Source organism: Clytia hemisphaerica, unplaced genomic scaffold, assembly GCF_902728285.1.
Source record: "Clytia hemisphaerica strain Z4C2 unplaced genomic scaffold, Clytia hemisphaerica genome assembly, whole genome shotgun sequence".
In the NCBI taxonomy this organism is placed as follows: domain Eukaryota; kingdom Metazoa; phylum Cnidaria; class Hydrozoa; order Leptothecata; family Clytiidae; genus Clytia; species Clytia hemisphaerica.
This window is the reverse complement of record NW_027103756.1, coordinates 99137-120455: the sequence shown is the minus strand read 5'-3', so window position 1 is coordinate 120455 and position 21319 is coordinate 99137. Positions and strand designations below refer to the sequence as shown.

At 33.9% G+C, this 21319-nt stretch overlaps 3 protein-coding genes across 3 annotated transcripts; 1 reads left to right on the top strand and 2 right to left on the bottom strand.

Annotated features, from left to right (window-relative positions):
* Positions 1-130: 130 nt before the first annotated feature.
* On the bottom strand, positions 131-3138 carry LOC136805510 (alpha-tocopherol transfer protein-like). The gene is made up of 3 exons (XM_067062077.1): positions 2971-3138; positions 1792-1971; positions 131-990 (listed from the first exon to the last, which is right to left on the bottom strand). Exons 1-3 carry the CDS (start codon positions 3115-3117, stop codon positions 499-501), a joined length of 819 nt encoding a protein of 272 aa, XP_066918178.1. The 5' UTR covers positions 3118-3138; the 3' UTR covers positions 131-498.
* Positions 3139-10006: 6868 nt separating this feature from the next.
* Positions 10007-14302, top strand: LOC136805519 (uncharacterized). Its single transcript, XM_067062086.1, has 5 exons — positions 10007-10060; positions 12750-12902; positions 13077-13265; positions 13415-13550; positions 13787-14302. Exons 2-5 carry the CDS (start codon positions 12831-12833, stop codon positions 14080-14082), a joined length of 693 nt encoding a protein of 230 aa, XP_066918187.1. The 5' UTR covers positions 10007-10060; positions 12750-12830; the 3' UTR covers positions 14083-14302.
* A 2265-nt stretch (positions 14303-16567) lies between these two features.
* Positions 16568-21000, bottom strand: LOC136805509 (TLC domain-containing protein 2-like). Its single transcript, XM_067062075.1, has 4 exons — positions 20744-21000; positions 18402-18484; positions 17880-17959; positions 16568-17679 (listed from the first exon to the last, which is right to left on the bottom strand). The coding sequence occupies exons 1-4, from the start codon at positions 20959-20961 to the stop codon at positions 17284-17286; spliced, it is 777 nt and encodes a 258-aa protein (XP_066918176.1). The 5' UTR covers positions 20962-21000; the 3' UTR covers positions 16568-17283.
* Positions 21001-21319: the final 319 nt, after the last annotated feature.

Sequence of the window (21319 nt, the reverse complement as noted above, 5' to 3'; positions counted from 1 at the left end):
CCAATTATTGAAGAAGTTGATTTTCTTCTTCTTCATTTCAATCTTCATTTCCCGATCTTTTTTTTTCTTTATGACGATATTCCACTCCTGCTAATCTTTTCAACAAGCACAAAACCGCTATCTAATTCGAATTCTATCAAAAGTTAAAGCCTTTTTTGTCTCCGCTGCAGATTATATTGAGACAGACTTTATAATTCAGATTTTTCTCTATTTCGAATAATGCTGTTGGTCCCTTGAAAATCGAATTAGAGAGGGCTAACTGTATAAAATTTCGAAATCACCACAAATATACAAACATTGAAAATCAATCCCCTACAACCTTTTGAAGCCTCCTTTCATATAATTCGAAACCGTTCTGCAAATTACAAACCATTCGGTGAAATATCCACAAATGTGTATTAACTTTCAATCACCTTTCACTTTTAGGGGCCTGTTCGGTAAAATTTCAAAATGTTCGGTGAATTACAAAACCATTCTGTAAAATACACACAGAGACATTTACATCCAGAGGTGTTGGTACTCTTCTTCACCATTCAAAACAAACCTTAACCATTCTTGAACATCAGTCGGTGAATTATCACCTCCAAAATCGTTCGGTAAAATAGACTTTGCAATATGTTGATGCATTCCAACAATGTTCGAACCATGTAAATAAACACGTTTCCGCAACTTCTCTTTCATGAATTGTGAAACAATAGCAAAAACAATGGTAAAAATCCTTGGTTGCTCGATGACGTGAATCCCTTTGATTCGAACGGGGAAACAGTTCAACAAAACGTTAGCATAACTACGGAAGATGGACGGCGACATTGCTTTCGCTTGTTTGAACCCAAACCCCCGGAAATCGCCAATAATGACGATTCCACAAATTTGCGTTTCTTCTTCTTCAAGCAGCATCTCAATGGCAATCAAATTGGCACGCAGATTGTCCAGCAAGGTTCGTTCACTTGGCTCCCACATTCCTGGACGGAACGCGAAAATCTTTCGCCCCTAGATTAAAAAGAAGATATGATCCCTATACTAAAATCAACTTTTAAAGTGTAAGGAGGCTGGGTTCGAGTTAACTAGGAAGAAGTGATGACGTCAAAAATCCTGAAGTCTGTGCATTGACATTCTTACAGATAAAGAAATTCAACGTCACTTCCTTGTAAAACCGTTACACAACCCCTTAAAAACCGACCACCTCATTAAGGGTTGATGGGTGTATTAGATCTGTAATTTTTGCTAGGAGTAAATATTTTGGTGCAGAATCATGTCCTCGTAGACTGTTTAAAATGTTTATTTGGAAGAAGAAGATTCTTAAAGTCGTTCATATTACTCAAAATGAAACCCAATTCTTCTCTTTCAAATGTTAAGAGAAACCTTCCATCCAATTCATGAAATCCTGCTTGAAAAAGGGGTTGGGTTCAAGTGAATCACGGTCAAACGAAGCCATTTTATCAGAGTTTGTTCCATTTTTTAGTGCTTAAAGCAAGATATTCCTTCTAAAAATGGATTTTACACAGCAAAATAGCACAACATCTTGAAATGTTGGAGGATTATGTAGAGTTTTGAGGCGGAAAAGACTCTTTATATATACAGACATTTGATTAAGTCCAACACTATCTTTTCATAGCCTTAGATTTAATAAATGTATAGAGGTTTTTCATGTTTTAAGTTATGTAACTTCCCACATTATGGAAGCAAACGTTCGATTTGCGTAAGTGATCACCTCTACAGATTCGAACATTTACTTTCATGATGGCGGAAATTACGTAATTTAACAAAACATGAAAAATCTTTATTCCAAACCTCTTGATCTCTGTCTTTGAAGCCGATACTGAAACCACTTTCGAATGCTTTGATCTCCCCTGAAGGACTGTAGTTGGTGAACAAGTCACTCATATCTCGTTTCGATTCATAGTACGTCACCATCAGATCGAACGCGCGGTCTAAATCAAACTTCCGCGCGCGTAAGAATTTGATTAAATCCTAAAAGCAAATAAATTGAAATTTTATATTACAAACTTGAAAAGTAAATTCTCAGCAACAAAACTTCCCATACTTTGTTAACAAGAACTTGATGAAAACAAAAATGAAATCCTTCCTTGCATTTCAAATTTCTCAACACAACACATGTGAACTAGTAGCTCAAAACAATTCAATGTTCATGAACGTCTCTATAAAGAATTTTACCCTTCAGCTGACCGCACGAAATTGGAGATATTATTCATTCATCTGTACTGTAGCACTCGTTAAGTTTCAATCCCAAAGGCTAGAGGCGAAACTTTAACCCTTCTCAGTCAAGAGAAATTGAAGCCACGTATTTCCCAACCAAAACGCCCATAGAACGCGCCGTAATCATAACGACGGATTATATTTAGCGGTTCCTTTGTTTTCGTGGACTTTTTTAATTTAGCGATAGATTTTAGTTTCAATCCGGCGTTTGTGTAAAAACTACGCACTGGCGTTCTGGATGGGAAAAAAGTGGCTTCATTTCCCATCCAGGAGTCTCGCCGCTACCCCTTTAGCCTTAAAACTCAATGGTAGCACTGTGGCAGATGTTTAAATTTCCATACCAAGGAGTTGAAAAATAGCACATTACGTCTCTTAATGGTTAGCCAGTTAAAAAGCATATATAATATTCTCTGACGTTAATCAGAAACATAAATAAAACCTGGCATACACTAGGATACACGGGAACGAGGTTGGAAATACAGTGTGTCCCAAAAAAAGCGGACAAATTTTATGGAAAGTAAAATCCTCGAAACTCATTTTTCTAAAATGGGATTAGAATAATTGAAATAAGCGCACAAATTTCAGTTCAATCAATAGATACTCGATTCTGAAGAGGATTGAATAGGTTTTGAGATTGAAATATTAAATATACAAGTCATAAAATTTGGCATAAATTATGAAGATTTTACTTTATATAAAAACGAATCCGCTGTTTTGGAACACACTGTATCCTATATGCTGCAATTGACTTACTTTATCAGCTTGCTCGATTCGTAAATCTTGTCTTGTTTTTGATTTTTCACGCAATTCTTGGATGAAGTTCATTCGAGTATCTGGGTCCTCATTTAATTCCACTTTTGCTTTTTCCACCAGTTCTGGTGACAGTTGCGACAGACTCATTGCGTTTTTGTATTTTTTTGTTCTCTCAAAAAAAAGAAGAATATCTCGTTTAAAGTCAGATTGACTGTAGCAGAAGTGAGGTCAAATACAGGGTGTCCCAGAAAAAAGTCCCCCTCTTTGAAGTGAAATTTCTCGAGTTGTTGTTTTTTTTACACAGATTTTTTTTCTTTTCATACATCTTGCAGTATTTATGAAGTAAAATTTGTATATATTTTTCATGTGCACGTAAAGAATATACTTCTAGTCCAGTTGAAAAAAAATTCTTAGCTTTCTCAGACAATAATTTTGTGATTGGCTCTTTTGATTTGTCAATGACGAAATTTGCGATAAATAGTCGCCATTCTCAGGGATTCCCTTATGGGTTTTTAGCTGACCTATACCTTAAGGTTAAATTTGTTTTTTTTATTGTGACGTAATCAAATATTAACCTATAAATTAATTATTAAGGAAAATGTGAATTATGACGTCATCAAATTATGATGTCATGATTCGCAAAATAGCTCTAACTCTATAAGTATAAGTCAAACCTTTGTCAAATTTTGACCAAAGATACATATTATTAATGCCTAATTTTCTAAGGTAAAAACTTTTTTAAAAATTTGATGACGTCAGCAAAACATGCCAATAATTGAAAAACGCAATGTTTGCTGACGTAATCAAATTTAAAAAAAAGTTTTTTTTCAAAAAGTTACATTTCAGTTAGATGCATCTTTGGTCCAAATTTGGTAAAGCTTGGACTTTTACTTTTATCATAGTGATTATACGATTCATGACGTCACAGAATTCAATTAAATTATGATGTCACGATTCCAATTTCTTTTATTATTGATTTTTGGGGTGATTTTCAATTAGGCCACAACCTGATTAATTAACTTCAAGGTATAGAGGTTCTTTAGAGCCCCAAGTGGATCTCTGAATCTGGCTGCTATTGATCACAAAAACTTAGGGTAAACTGTTAGGTTGAGACTTGCCCTAAGTCACTCGAGTATGGTTAGAGCTCAATAGAATTTAATTGTTGTTATTCTTTAAAGATTCCCTGCATATTCGCATTATTCACCACTCATCTACCAAATTCAGTTTCAAAAGATGTCTACACTAATACTCGTGTGTTTTAACACATGATCAACCCTTTCTCTGTTGCTAACTAAGACTTTGAAACAAGGAAAAAATGAAAGCTATGTTGTGTTTGCTTAGCTGCAAGTAAAAAATTATTTCCTGTTATCCACTTAACCTTTTCAGGGTTGGGGAGGGCTCTTTTAAACTGGGTATCCAGACTCAAAACAGACTCAAAATTAAAAAATTCTTACCCAGACACAGGTACAAAGTTTCTAAAATTTCTTGTGTCTGGTGTAACAAAAAAAGTTTGGTATATACAAAATTTGGATAACACAGTCTGTGAATGAATCCTTGTTGACTGTATCTCACAACTTTGTAAACCTAGGCAAACTTACATAATCAACTAACCATGAAACCTCTTTATCAAACTCCAAAAAACTTTTAAAACTACTCTAAAAACTACATCAAAACATAAGCAACATTATCAAAAGCTCTCAGTCGTCAACAATTTTGTTACCTAATGAGCTTGTGCTTTCATGTTATTGCTGAGTCAGCATTTTCCATAAATTATGAATGCTTAGAGTTTCTTGGTTGGCGGAGGAGCGGAATCAGCCCTTTTTTGGACAGAGTGGCAGAATTTGGCGAAAATTTAGACGAAATTATGGAGATTGGGAGATTGGCGACAGATAATTAGACAATTTTAGTGTGGAAAACGGAATTTAGCAAAAAGCTTTGCAGAATTTCGGAATTGGCAAAAATCATTCAAAATTACAGAATTTTTGAAAAAAATCTTAAATTTCAAAGGAATTTTTGGTGGCGGAATTTCAGTTCATTTTTAGACGGTTTGATAGAAATTGGAGAAAAAATTGGCGGAATAGCAGAATCGGGTACCCCCTGAAAATTCTGATCAGTGAGCTGGCGGCATGCATTGAATCACATATGCAGGGAAGACTCGAGTTAGTTGGACCAGACCTTAAACTAAAGACAAATTGTAAAAAACTAGACATTTAAACTAGATTTTATGGATTGGACGTTTGGGGGGGGGGTATAGGTTGTGGACATTTTGCTAACAGAAAAGAAATTTTCACCTGAAATATTAACTTTAAAGTTCATTTCAAAACCAATATACAGAATTTTCAAACTTAATCAGAAGAAACAAAAGTAGGCTCATCTGATAGCCCTAACCATAAGAAAAAAATGAGGGGTCACCTTTGAGAAATGGTAAAGTAATTCAAAAGATATAAGAACAATGGATTGTGAAAAACTCATTGTTTTGGTCAAAACGTGTCCAACCTCTTCTAAGCCAAATCGAAAATGCCGCGCGCACCAAAATATTCCACAATGGGATGCGGAAGCAGACTAATAATAATAATAATAATAATAGTATTTACTATGAATTTATAATAATTACAAAAAACAAAAAGTTTGATACTTCATTAGTGAAATATTCAATAAATTTCTAACACCCCTGTCTCAGTGCCCCGGTGGCCTGATTTCAGTACATGATTTTTTTCAGTACATAGTTTCAGTACATGATTTTTTCCTACGTCACTGCAGTAATCAAATTTTTATTGCACTCATTTGTAATCATCCTAAATGGCTTGGGAATTCAAGAACTGTTTTTTATTGTCGCTGTCTTTATTCAATTTATATCTCAATTCACAAATGAGGGCAATAAAAATTTGATTACTGCAGTGACGTAGGAAAAAATCATGTACTGAAACCATGTACTGAAAAAAATCATGTACTGAAATCAGGCCACCGGGGCACTGAGACAGGGGTGTTTTCTAGTTTCAATTTTCAGTGGGCGTTTTCGTAGCGCTTCGTTTATCGCGCAATTTTTGCGTCACACAAACTTTCTCGGTCGCTTGTAATAACTATGCATTGCCAAATTTGGTTCTCCATTGTCAAGTCAGGATCAATGGTGACGTCACCTAAGCATAAAAAAAAAAAGGATTTCGTCAGTTTGTTGCATATATTAATTTGCGAGATATTCTATTTGCCGCGCGAGCGCACTTTTCGTAGACTAGTTGGAATACCTTCTTTTACTGGCAGACTTGATGGTAACTTTTCATCTTCGTTATTTTTAAAATGAAGCACAACCGAAAAAAAACGAAACTTCATAAAGTTGCATATTTCCAGTGATTCTGACAATTAACAAAATTGGCGATGATGATTTTTTTTCAGTCAGGCAAATGTCTCGTATTGGGGGTTCTAGTCTACCCCTAAGCCTACTCGAGATTGAGGCGTTTGGGTAAACGAGACAAAACTCCAAAAAAGCTGGTATTTTGAAGCGCTTCCGTGCAATCGAAATATTGCTGTTTGTGACGCACTGTTTATACCGCAATTCAATTGCAATAAAAAATTACTACCGCAATTTTTTCAACGATGAAATGCTGAATCAGCAGAAAAATAAAAAAAGTAAATAAATGAAAATTGCCGTTTTCGGCAATTATTGCCGTTTTTGGAAAGAAAAGTTGGTTCTATTATTGAACACATGGTATTTGACACCCTCGCGATAAGTAGGCTTATTGTGTCTCGTTTAGTTTTGATTTCAACTTAGTTTGTAGTTTTTGTTGGAAATGTAGATAGCAAAATCGAGTCATATGTCAGTCAGGCACATCCTGGCAAATGAACGGGGTGAGCATTTGCATGGGGTATTCGTCACCCAGTGTAAATGAGATAGGACGTCTCAGGCTAAAAGCGTGAAAATGAATAAAAATGAACTTCAAACTGAAAAAGGGAAAAAAGGAAGAAAACTGGGAACTTTATTTTTTCGTTAAAAGTTTCTTCAATCTTCGAAGACAAAATTGACCCATGGAAAAAAAATTTCATCTATGCAGTTCTTTGAAATGAAGCAAAATATTTCCAACCCGGATCAATTAAACTGGGTATTCGGCGCTATTACGTCACTTTCGTTTTCGACCCCGTTCATTTGCCAATGGTCGCAAGTGAAAAATACCCCGTTCATTTGCCAGGATGTGCCTGACTGTATGTAAACAAACTTACAACGGGGTTTTGTTATCTCTTTCTAGCTGTGTTTGGGCATCAATGCAGGATCTTTTTACATATTATTTTAGAACTTTTCATGTTATTGAGCAACAAAAAATTGAAAAAATCACTTTCAAAAATCCCAAAAACCTTTTTCTCGATGCTCTTTTACAATTTTCAAACACCTCTGACATCTTTGCTCTTTTAAGGACAACACATTTTGCTGATACAGCATTTCATCATTGAAAAAATTGCCGTTTTTGGAAATAATTGCCTAGAAGAGCAATAATTGCCGTTTTTATCTTAAAAACACCCAACTGGCAATTGAGGGATTTCCCTGACTGTATAGCATAAGTTGCGGTCTTTTGCTTTTACTACAAATGAAGCCACAACCATTTGCATTCTGGTCATTGAAAATGTATAGCTTTTAAAACTTGAATAAATCAAAACACACTAAAAGAAGCAGCTCATTTGCACACGAATTTCTCCACTCTCTATAAACATCAAGATAGATGTTGCACAAGTTCTAAAACATATTGTTCTGTAACTATTTACAACAGCAGACTTCCAGAAAATGAGTGACAAATGTAAACGAGATCAAAATTATGTACTGAAGCTGGAATATTGAAAGCTGATTTCAGGTGATTTCAGCTGGTTTATGTTTGGCACGTTGGCACTTGGCACAGCTTTAGGTACCATTTTGGATAACAGATCGCACCTTCAATGACGTAATGTGCGTTGCTCCACATAGCCTTCTATTTTTTTTCGAAAAAATCTCTGGTGGCTGGATTTGGAGCTTTTTGTGGAACTTGCCCTAGCGCCTAGGCTACGTTATTTCTTCCCCCGTTTCGAGCGTAAAACTCCTTCGTAAGAGTAAGGCCTAAAAACCTGGAGCTGTCTATTGCGTGTAGGCTAAACTTGCCCCTACCCTCAGCGAAAAGCTTTACAACAATATTCACGACCTAACATCCCGCCCTTTTGCCACAGTCAGTAGTGGCAACTTAGCAATTTAGCAACTTTTCTCTAGTGGCATTAAAGCCTGGTTGGTTCCCGTGGAAAACCTTACATCGGGAATACCATATCAATCATGAATAGCTATAGGTGTGTACAAAGTTGTTATACGTTGCGCCAGATGAGAGTACCCTGAGTATCATATATCAGAGGCCAAGTTTTCAAAGAGAAAATATTAAAACCGTGGTTTTCAGCCAGAAACAGCTGTTTTGTCCAGTTTTTGCGCTTTTTGAAGCTCAATATCTCGAGTTAGGTACTGAAATCACCTATACTTGCAATATATCTCTAGTCCTAATTTTTTGAGAGCTTTCCAAAAATATACAACACAACAGGTCTCCGTTTTCTCAAGCTAAAATTTTCATTAATTTTTAAGTTTAACCCTATGATTTTTGCCTGAGACCGTCATATTTGTCCAAAAATCACACCAAAGTGTCCGAAAAAAATTGGAAACATCGTAATTTCGATTTCTCTAAGGTTGAAGTTTCCAAAAATGTATAACAAGTGCTTCTAACAAAACAATCGAGCGATTTTACAAAATGCCCTCTACTATTGTGCCTGTTCCATAAAAAACTGGCAATCCTTTTTAATTAAACTTTAAACAATGATTTTGATGAGATAACATTAAAAGTAAACTAGGGTCTACTTCTTTGATGACGTCGAGTCTGGTGAAGTAGATAGGAGAATAAAAAAACAAACATGAAAAATCCAATCAACGAAAAAGCTACTTGGAGTTGAAAAATATATTCAATTCAAAAATGCGAGAAACTAATATAAAAATAGATTCGCAATACCCTTTTTTCAAATGAAAATATCGCCCCATCCATCTTTAATCTTTCAACAACAAATAGAATCTGGCGGACTAAGGAACAAGAGATAAAACTTGAGAACTACCATATACCAGATATACTATACCGGGCTAATTAATCGCTTCAAAAAATTAGGACCCCAGCCTACATTAAAAGTAAATCCTCATTGAAAAACGATTTTGAATAGATCTTTTCATAAATTACGTCACAAACATCACTTGCCTCGTATTCAAACAATTACCATGGTGAGTATCCCTTTGAGACATGATTTTATGAATAGAAAGTAGTTTTAATAAAATCCAATGGGAGTTAATCACCTTGGCAATAATTTCAAAACGAGGCAAGTGATGTTCTTGACGTAATTTATGAAAAGGTCTATTGCTTGATGCGGAGAATTTTCTAAAATCTTGATTGATGTAAGATTTCCATTTTGTATTTTTCTGATGACATTTAATCCTACCCATAAGGAATTCTTCAAAAAAAAAAAATAGTCAAACCAAATCAAAAGAAAATACAATCCTCTAAATTTTAAATTAAGATAAAATATTATAATTTCATTTGTCTATTAAGATAAAAACTATTGTCATTTATCAATTATGACAAGTTCTCTCACAAAAAAATCAACATTCTATGTTTGTTATTCCATCGCAAATGAATGGACAGTTTTAGGATAATTCTGATCACGTGACAGGACTTCCTTTATTCATTCTTCCCCGGCTTCTTCTTTGTTTTAAAATCGGTTTTATCAAAGACTTAGAAGAGAAAGACGTCGCAGCGCATAATTATGCAAAATTATCTCTTTGTTCGGACAAAAGAAATTTTCCCCCTTTGATCTAACGTTAGTTTCCGACAAGATCCAAAAAAATGGCCGCCAAAAATCGAAGGCCACCAAATTTGGAACTACTCGTCCATGTAATTTTGCTAATTATGGTCTAATTATCATGAAATATGTCAAGAAATTGGATTGGTTTGATTTTAGAATAATTATATTATGAAATAATTTTATTTGAATGAGGAAATCTGGTCAAAACATCGATATTTTATAAAAACAAGATGGACGCTTGTCTTTGGTGATAAAGGTAAGGTACTACTTAAAATGGGTCTGAAATAGATATTTAAAGTTTTTTTTTGTGATTGAAAATAATTTCTAGCATTGCAAAAGGGTTAAAGTTTCAAATTATGAAGGACTCTTTTGTGGCCTGGCTCTTTTCAGACTGGCCTGGCTCACTTTTTACATGGGTTAAATTTGGGCTTATATGTTGAAAGAGAGACAAATGGCTGTATATTTTGATGGTAAAGCTGCTTATTTCTTATTCGAAATCTCTCTAAAAGTTATAAATTATGAGTACCTGTTAGAAAGAAATAATTATTAGAGGTTTAGGGCGCCTAAAATTTTGAATTTTAAAAGTTTTTTGGAACAAAAATCTCAGAATTTTACTTCCATCATGGAGGGCCATGTGAAGCTGCTTGAAAGTTTATGTAGAATCTGTGGAAAAACAATCAAATGTGGACAAGGGGAGGAATGCTAAAAATGCCATAGACTATGTAGAAGCTGCAAAGCATTTAGATGTATTTCTTAATGATGATGTTGAAAGTGTCCATCCAAAGAAAGTTTGTGAAAGTTGCCGAAAGACCCTTTCAAAGATAAACATTGCTTTGAAAAAAGAACAACAGTATTGCCCAAAAGTTGAAGTGTTTTGTTTTAAACCACATACTGAAAAGGGATGTTTGATTTGCCACCATAAGAAATCATCTGTAGCTGCTATATGTAGGAATAGAGTGCTGAAGCAGGTTAACCAGTACTCTGAGTCAAGTTACTGTGTAAATGGTGATAAAACAAGCCTTTTTGAACCTGCTGAACAACATGTTGATAGTAAAGATGCATTTTCACCCATCACAGTTAAAGATTTTGCTGAGCAATTGGGCTTTGCTTTGGTTACGTCTGATGATAATAATACACGTGTCATGTATGCAATATTTGTTAGGCGAGATTCACCCTATTTGCAAATTCGTAGTCTTTTAGTCTTTTAACAGTCACTGTGACTAATGACTGTTGCTGGAAAGTTCACATCGATGACAAAGATGTAACTTCAGAAGAGATTTTCAGTAGTTTTAATGAAGTCCTAGATGAAGATAGCTGTAAATCAATCCTCTCTTTATGTACTGAGGCAGTATTCTGTTCTGGAAACGAAGATTTTGCTGATTTGTGTGAGAGCAGAAGGGAAGAAGGGAACAAAGTTATGTTTAAAGATAGACAGGACACAATAATTGCACGTGAATGTCAAGATGTCATTTGTATGGCATTGGGGTTAGAATCAACAATTAGACACAATTCTTGCAAAATGCTAATTGCACCTTCGAAAAACCAATCACGATGTGACATTTGTACCCAATATCGTTTGACACTGGCTGCTTTAAAATCAAAAAAAACAAAAAAGGAAACGTCCCTTTTGCTAAAAGAGACTTTGAAGTACCTGCTTCTTCTTCAGTTCCTCATAAGTTTATGAACAATAAACAAATGCAAAGTAAGCTTACTAACAGAAAAATTGAAAATCATGCGTTGAAAAAGGAAAACAAACAATTAAGAGAGAGAGAGAAAAAAAATCTCATCGAAAATGAAGGAGTTGGTACTGGTGACGACATGCACAATGCCTTAAATGAAATACTAAATGAAAAGAAAGCCTCGAGAGCAAAAGACTTTCAATTTCCTGAAGGATCTGCAATGGAAATATTATTTGAAGAACAAATGAAAACTTCTAAATTGTCAAGTGCCAAACAAATGCGATGGCACCCACTTGTTATAAGATGGTGTCTTGGCATTTACCACACTTCACCAGCTGCATATGAGTTTATCAAAAAGTCTTCTTTTTTAAAATTACCTCATAAAACAACCCTGTTAGACTACACGCTATACACCACACCTGGCTCTGGTTTTAATGCAGATGTTCTACAGCGCTTGTACGATGAAGCAAATGTTGAAAATTTACAACTACACCAAAAAAACATTTCATTACTATTTGATGAAATGAAAATAAAGGCTGATCTTGTCTACAACAAGACAACGGGTAAATTGATTGGTTTTGTTGACCTTGACAAAATAACAAATGAAATTGAAAAGTTAGAAAGAGTCTGCTCCAAAGATGTTTCACAAGATAAGGAAATTGCGACCCACGTCATGGCTGTAATGGTTTGTGGAATCTACACAAATCAGCATTGCTAACTGTAAATTTGACATCACACAAACTCAGTTCAAACCATTGTTCACCATTTCCCAACTAAAGCAATATTGCACCTGTGATGTGATGTGATTCCCTATTCCCTATTGCTTGGAATGCAGTTTGTTCAGTAGAGTCGATTGGTCTACTTGTCAGGTGCTTCATATCTGATGGTGCATCATCTAATAGGAAGTTCTATAAGTTACATTTGAAACCTGGTTCCAAAGAGCTTCCTTACTTTGCAATCAACCTGTGCAATAAGTCAAGAAAAATTTACCTAATCTGCGATGTGCCCCATTTGATAAAAACAGTTAGAAACAATTGGGAAAATTCTCATGGCAACAGGAATTCTAGAAATTTGATTGTAAGTGTTTATGACATAAAAGTATCAAAATTTTATACCTTGCTGAAAAAGTCCTAAGATTTCATTATATTTGAAAAATAGGCTTTGAGAGTCAAAAAATTGCATTAATTAACATTTAATTCAAGTCTTACAGTACAGAATTTGTTATTATGTTCGTCATTACAGATTAAGATTATTACTACCTTTCAGTTCAACAGTTACTCGATTAGCTGGGGTCATCTTGTCTCACTAAAGAATTATGATTCAAATCCAACAACTCCTGGTCTATACATGACAAAGCTTAGAAAAGAACATGTAAAGCTGACACCTTCTTCAAGAATGAAAGTTAGGCTTGCTGCACAGGTTAGTTTGAATAGTTCACAAGATTTTTATTTGAAATGTTGTGCAATTGAAAATTTAGACCAACTGCCCATATGCTATACCAAACTAAGCATAGTCATATTTTCTCAATAGTAATTTTGATTATTTTAATTCTTTTAAATCAACATTAACTGCAACTGGTTATTTCTGTTTCAGGTTCTCAGTACAACTGTTGCAAACTGTTTGAAGTATAGAAACAATCCAGAAACAAAGGGTACAGAAGAATTCTGTCGAAACTTCGATTATTTTTTCGACTGCCTCAATGGGCAATATGAAAGGCAAGGCATTGTTACAAAGAAGCCAGCACTAAACCCATACAAATCAGTCAACGATCCTCGTTTTGATGTGAGTGAAATTTTAGATAGTCACAATTGACATTTTCAGAGCAAAGTACTTTTCTTCACATAGGATGTTCGGATTTTGGAGTTAAAATGTTCAAGAAATTTTAGTTTTTCTGTTATTTATTAACATTCTATAAACTTTTTTCTACCTAGTGGCTAGAGAAGGACTTCATTAAAGATTACATTATACAATGGCAAGAAGAAGCAAAATCACAAATACACTTGACAAAGAAGGAGAGAAACAAGCTATGTTTGAGCCAACCCACATTTGAAGGATTGCAGATCACAGGTTAAATTTCCTTAACCAAGTTTTTGGTATCATATGATTATTTTTCTTCAGTTTTTTTCTACCGTGGTATAATATCAATAATCAAAATTCTTTTTTCATGATATTTCAAGAAAAATGTTTTCAACAGCTGAGTACAAAAGGTAAAAAAAATTCAATGTTTTAAAATTTTGACGAGTTATAGAGATTATTGAATTGTTTATAATTGTTTAATTTTTGTTCATTCTACAAATATTTAGTCAAGTCAACAGTGCGACTAATCAAAGATCTTCTTTTGGAATACCCTGGCTTTTATGTATTAAGTGGCAAATTTTCTCAGGATCCCCTTGAACAGCACTTTTCAGCACAACGAAGGAAGTGTGGTTTCAATACAAATCCAACAGAGGACCAATATGCTCACAGTGAACTTGGTTTGCACAGTGCAAAATCTAAGAATGTTGCAAGTTTGAATGGAAACTGTACCATACCTAAGGAAAATCAACAACAGTTCATGGAAGATGTCGGCATACCCTTGAAGCGTCGAAAGCGCAAATAAAGGTCTTTCTGTTCTTTTTTTAGTTTTTAACTTAGAGATTTTTGCAGGGATCTAGGTTCAAAATCTCAAATTACCATTTTATTAGGTGTTTTGAAAATCAGAATCATACAATACAACTTTTTTAAACTATTCTTACACCATTCACTTATACAACTATTCTTACACTATTCACTATACAACTTTTTTTATACTATTCTTACACTATTCACGCTTTTTACAACAACACAACACTGTTTTGTTTCATTTTCATTACTGAAATAAAGTCACAAAATTTAAAAAATTTTCTGTGTCGTGTGTCCATGTCATTTTTCATAATTTATAGTATCAAAAGTGGTTTTCTGTATACCTATCAGGTACCAGGGTGAAATTTGATTATTGATTAGCTTTAAGTAAAAAATTTAGAAAAACTAACAGAGAGTTTGTTCAATTTGACAATCTATTACTATTAGGACAAGGTGAAGGTGAAGCGTGATGCTACAGATCAAATCTGTGTTTTGTCTGGACTCACCAACCTTTTTAATTATAAAGGTACAGTCTGTTTATTGCAACAACTCTTTAAATTTAAAACCTCATTAGAGTTAGAGTTAGTTATCTTACTGTCATTTATGATATAATGTTGCCTATTGAAACTTTTTGCTGATTAATTTCAGAGAATGAAACATTATTTTCTACTTTTTGTTTGCAGTTAAGGTTCGGCCCTGTATGTAACCAAATCAAAAAACGAGACCAAAGTTATTGTTGGTGGTTATTGTGTTTAGAACACTGCTGAGTGTATTTGATGTTGCACAAAGAAAGGGTTCAAATTGAAATTTGAGTGAGTTCTATGCAAGTGTATACATTTGGATGCTAGAAGTTAAGAGCCACTTTAGAAAGAAAAAATAAAGCAAAGAAAAAACTTGCTAGCTCAAAATAATAATTTAGACATTGTTATATTGGGCAAAAATTTGTGGAAGAGTATATTATTATTATTATTATTTGTTTATAATGATATCTACAAAACTTAACTAATATAAGGCACAAAATTATAATTTATTACTCTTGACTATCTCTATAGAGAGGATAATTATCTTCTTTCACAATCCCCTTTTGAAATTTTAAAAATTACAAAAGGAGAAGATTAATAGAAGCTTACTCTCTTTTTTGTTTATTTTCTAAACAATAGTTAGTTTGTACAATTTGTTAAAAAAATACACCTCAATGAAAATTAAATTAAGTAAGTTTCAAAATTGAAGTTTGATTTAGACTCCTTGGTAGTCTCTGTTTGTTGGATAGAGCAAGTGACTGAGCTGAGGACAAAAAACAACTGAAAACAATGAAATGACACAGAATAATGGGAGTGATTTTTGGGACAATGAAAGAATTAAATTTAAATTAGAAGAACTAAGCTAATATATTAGCTTGGTTAGCTTGCTTGCAAACAAACTTGGTAAAATCATGCATTCTTTGCACTAGGCAATAAACAAATTTTGTTATTAAAGGAAAATAATAAAATCTACGTTATTCCCAATTTTTAAATATGACCAACTTTTTCTCTTTATCAGGTGTTTGTATAAGTGTGTAGTGAACACTTTTTGAACGGACGGAGGATAGACATTACGCCTGACATTCAGGACTGAAAAACAAGAGTACTAAAAAGAGCACTGCATTCTAAAGCTAACGTATTATTTCATGACATTCTCTTTGTGCTTTTTAGATTTTCTCCTTCCTAAACAAGAATTTCACAAAAAATTTAAATAAACAGATTGACAAATCCTTCAAGCAGAAGGAGGTATGGAGGTATGGGTTAATGGATTGAAATTTACTTACTAGATTTAGATTTAGATTTTGTGCTCTTTTTTGCATTCAGCTGCTTTCTATGAGAATGTTCCCCTTTCTCTGAAACCTTATCTTTATACTGACTTCTAAGACCATCAACCCAAGCTCTGACAAATGCCTTTCCACGAATGTCAATCCATCGAGCTATCACCAATTTGAAAAGGTTTTCCTTCTCAAAGGATTCCAAGTTATCACCTTTCATTAATTCATCCCATCTATATATGAGATACTTTCGCTTGTAAATTTTTTCTTGGATAACCTTTTTCAAATTTTCACCTGCATAGTTATTCAGTGTGACAGGATTAAAGACATCTCTCACTGAATATTCCACGGTACGAAAAAACAAAAAGCAATTGTCATTGACATCCACCAGTCCACCTCTATTCTGTAAGTCAACCCACTTGTCTTTAAACTCAAAGCACTTGGCTTCACGTGTTTTGATGCTCCACGTTTTGATGGCATCAACAAATTTTTTTCCCCCTCTTCCCTTTTTTTATAATATTTTGTTGCAGAATGTGCAATAAAGCCTGCAACATACTTAACAATGTTCTGTTCTCTATCATCCATCTTTTCTCCCATTGGTATTGATGTTGTTGACTCTTCATGCAGTGATAGATACGATTCTATGTTTTCAGTGATCAATAATTCTAACAATTTAGATTAGAAGACAACTTATACACAATTAAGTCAAAGTTTGCTACTGTTGAGATTTGGCGTAACGGTATCCAGTCAATTGTACATTGTTCAGAGGAAATATACGTATAAAACTTTTGCCACATCAATCTTCTTCCTTCTGAAATCAAAGGTGTAGTTGGTAAGCATAGTTCTACCATCTCGTAAATTTTTAGTAGGATTGTTTTGAATTGTTCTTGAAAAACTGATAAATTGGCAATCAAGTTATTCAGAGTACATTTTCGTTTTTGAATAGTACATTGATCACCAATAAAAAATGATCTGTCGTCTTGTAAACAGCTGAGAGCACTCTTCCACAATTTTTCAGACTTTTCTTGTACATCATCAGCAGACAGTTTTAGAACTATGTTTGGAATTTTCTTGGTTGCATCATTGATTTTATCACAAATTCCAGTATGGACCAGGTTGAGATTTTGATCAGTGCCATTCTTTATTGACTTGACTAGTTCATCAGGAATGAAACTTATCAGTACTTCATCAAGGTCATCATTAAAATACCCAGGTTCAGCCATCCTTGAAGCAAACAGCAGTCAAAAGTTATCAAATGCTTGTATTTCCAAGAAATTTGCTTGTACTTTTCTCTGAAAAATCTTTCATCGCTAAAAAAATATTTTAATCTAGTTTTTTCTGCTGACTCAGCATTTTTCAACACGGGACAATCCAGTAAAAAAAATCTATATCTGTGCCGTATAACTAAGGTGAAACAATGGTGCGACGTCTTCCTTTCTCTAAGTCTTTGGTTTTATAAACCCGATAAGATAATCCGATATTCACTGGGATAAAAACAACTGATGACGTAATGCCAATCCAAAATGGTATCCCAGTAATGGTGTTGCGATTTTGCCACATATGACGTATTAAAAACAACGATAGCAAATGTCGGAATACGAGCATTGTTAAAACGAGAAAGACTTTCACGAACATTTCAACGAAAATTCTCGGCAATCCGAAAATAGTCGGTTTTTTGTTAGCGTATTTCATAAGACGTCGCAAGTGAAGGAAAATTGAACTGTATTCCATCAAAAGAGCTGACAATGCAAAACCATGGTACGATGACGTCATCAAAGCAAATGGAAATGCATGCAAGATCTAAATAAAAGAGAAATTTTCAAAAATCAATAGAAAATCAGAGAAAGTTTAATAGAATAACAATTTTCAAGGACAAAGGAAGTTTCCTTGATCTTGACGAACATTTTCAAAAAAATTTCTCGGCAAATCTAACACTCTCTGGTCAAAACACCACAAATTCGCTGAAAAAGAGAGCGTTTCGGGAAGGTAGAACAACTCACTAAAACATGATGAATCAGCACTGGCTTTTGTCGGAAACCGTCATTCAATAGGATATCGTATGTGTCGTACATGAAATAACCTATGAGAAATGGGAATAAGTATGTTTAAGATTCCCAGATTCTCTAGGATTCTCAAGACTCTTGCTTTCTTCTTTTCTTTTCGCTGCAAACAAAGTGTGACACACAAAAATTCGAAAAATTAATTGCTGCAAAGCCAATACGAAAAATGTTCCACAGCTTTCGCAAACCAAGTGACTAGTCCTAAAGTCCTTTACTAGAACTAAAGTTCAAACCCTTGGCTTACAAAACAACAGCTACATTTTATCACCATGAAGAATGGGACGCTTTCTAATTCGATTTCCAAGGAGAATTGGATTTTCATCGAATAAGGGAGCGTATCGATAGTAGAGCGTCGTTTATGAATTTTTCTTGTTGACGGGGACTTAAATTTCATCGAACAATGGAGTGTATCAAATAGAAGAAGGTCGAATTAGAGTGTCAATAGTGATACACACTACAGACCTCCTGAAGCTGCAATAAGAGCAGAACTCCACCACGATGTCTTGTTAATCAAATCTTCAACCAACGATGGAGTAGCTAAAAAACTGAATAAAAAACACACAAATCAAATTGCTGAGAATGTCTGTATAAGAGTTAAATCATGGTTAAATCTTTTCTCTACAAGAAGAAACTTGACGACTAATTCAAACATAGTACCGGGTGTCCCAGAAAAAAGTTCCGCTCTTTGAAGTGAATTTTCTCCAGTTTTATGAATTTCTAAACAATCAATCCTTTTGCATTGGAAAGAGCATAGTATAAGAAAGCCGCGGCTGGAATGATAACATCTGAATTTCTACTGTTCTATCTCTGTCGTATTTGATGACTATTTGTTGATCAAGAAATAAGTAGTGTAGCATCTTTAATGGTAAACTTTATTAGTTTGTCGTTAATACTTACTTCGCAGTGCGTTTTAGACATCAATGATATGCCCTTGATAATACACTTGCATTATAATATCATTGTGCAGGAAAGATTAACAATAAGAAATTTAAACAAGCACAAATGGCTAGGCTGAAAGAACTCAAAAATTAATAAGGTGCCTCGAAATGCCTTCACAATATTTCAGTGAAACCTTTCTAGAAATCAATGAGATAGTACATTAAGATAATTCTGTGAAAATTTCAAGCCAGCACCTTCAAAATTTATCATTCAAACTGACAGGAAAGTTGTTATCTTAAATATAGTTCTTATAATTTTAATTTTGGCGAAAAACTATCGTTTCCACAAAATACCCCTAAAATATGTCCACAATCAGTTAAAGTGTTTCATTGGGTACAGATTCAAAGATATCTAGAAACAAAAAATCTTCTTGTGAAGGAAAATAAGAGAAAAATTTCAAAAACTATCTACCAATAATAAACTAACAATCTTGATGTTCTTATAAAGCTCGGAGACAGAGATGGAACAGCAATTAACTGAAAAGACAATGCGGTACATATTCCAGCCGCGGCTTTCTTATACTATGGAAAGAGGAAGGATAAAATTAAATTTTGAGGGGTCATTTGTCAAATTTAGTCAACTGGATCAAAAATTAAGCCAAAATGAATAAAAAATTCTTTTGTTTGTAATTGCTCAAAAACGTTGAAAAGCGACCTATCAAATTCTTATAGAAGCATAATTGCATGGATCATGATTTTCATTGTTGAAGCAATAAAAACCTAATGGAAGTATCTTTTTATGAAAAACGAAGTAAGATTTTAAGTGAAACAAAGAAATTTATCTGAAAAACTGAAAAACTTGATAATTCCAACCGATATTTGACTTCAATAGCTACACTGATAAAATCAGCCCTACTTTTGACTTTAGGGGTCCTTAAGCCAAAACTTGAAGCTGAATTCCATAGAAAATAATTTGAAATGACTCAAATGAAATTTTTTAGTCCTTTAGAGAATTATTTCAAGCATTTTTTGTTTTCATGTCCACTTTAAACTTTTTATTCCTGCAAAAAAGTAATAATTAGGTTATAAAATTTGATAGGTCGATTTTCAACGTTTTTGAGCCTTTCCAAAATGTGAAAATTTTATTCATTTCAGCATAATTTTTGATCTAGTTGACCAAATTTGATAAATGACCCTCAAAATTGAAGTTTATCTTTCCTCTTTCCAATGCAAAAGGATTGATCTTTTAAAAATTCATAAAACTCGAGAAAATTCACTTCAAAGAGCAGAACTTTTTTCTGGGACACCCGGTAGAAATAAAGCAAAGAGTAAAAGAGGGAACAAATTTTAGTCGTCTAGAAACCTATGAGCAAGCCAAAAGTTGCATATTTATATTGGTTTGCTATTGTTAATGAAATATTTATACAAGCTGAATCACATATAACAATATTCGTATTATCATAGAACGCCTATACTACTGTATTACACGCATTATGAACGACTCCAGTCTATTCTACAAGAAACTTCACGATTTGGGGGATAGAAGTACTTTTGTATTTCGGTCATAATGGTAGTTAAATCGTCGGGATACTTTAATAATCCTTATTAGCATTTATTCTAGCAATTTAAACAGTGGTCAAAGCAAGGTCTTTCGTCTGAAAATGAATTTTACACATCAAATTAGCACGTAGTCTTGAGATTTTGGTGAATTGTGCCGAATTTTGAGACGGAAAAGGCTCTTTATAGACTTGAGAACGTCTATTCAATTATATAATCGACGCTGTGACGGAAACCGTCTAAGACGGAAGAACTTTTAACAATGTTATTAGCATTTTACTAGCAATTTCAATGGCATCCTAAAAGTTTTGACCTGAAGGAAATATTCTTAACACATCAGGAATTTTTAGAAGAAAAAAAATAGCTCACCAAGTGGTCGTCCAAACTGCAGACACAATTGAATGGATAAGCGAGCAAATGATATTACACACCATCCATTGATCTCGATTAGTCAAAACCTCACCATCAACAACATATCTCCATATTCGAGCTCTTTTCATTGCTTTGTTGATCAACCAATAACCAATCAGATTCGTCATTGTCATGGCACCAAAAGTATACATATCTGAATTCCATAATGGTAGCATATTTTTATCGTCTTTTATCTTATCTTCATTTTATTTTATTCTTCTAAAATAAACATAAAATTAAGATTCACATGGTTAGAGAGAATTTCTCGTTTTGAAAAAAGAAACATGTTGGCAGAAGATAATTCGAGAAATCGTTTTCTTTGACCTAATAATAATACACTTTCTTCTCAATACAGTTCTATTACCATACTAATACTAAAACCAAGACACCAAGACCAAGAACAAGAGACCAAGTCACTGTATTGTCGTATGTTTTCGGTTGTCTTGTTTAGCCTAACAAAACTACAATAAAATACAAAATAATGGAGACAAATTCCCTCAATTTGTGTCTCTTTCACCTTTGCTTTTAAGCTGA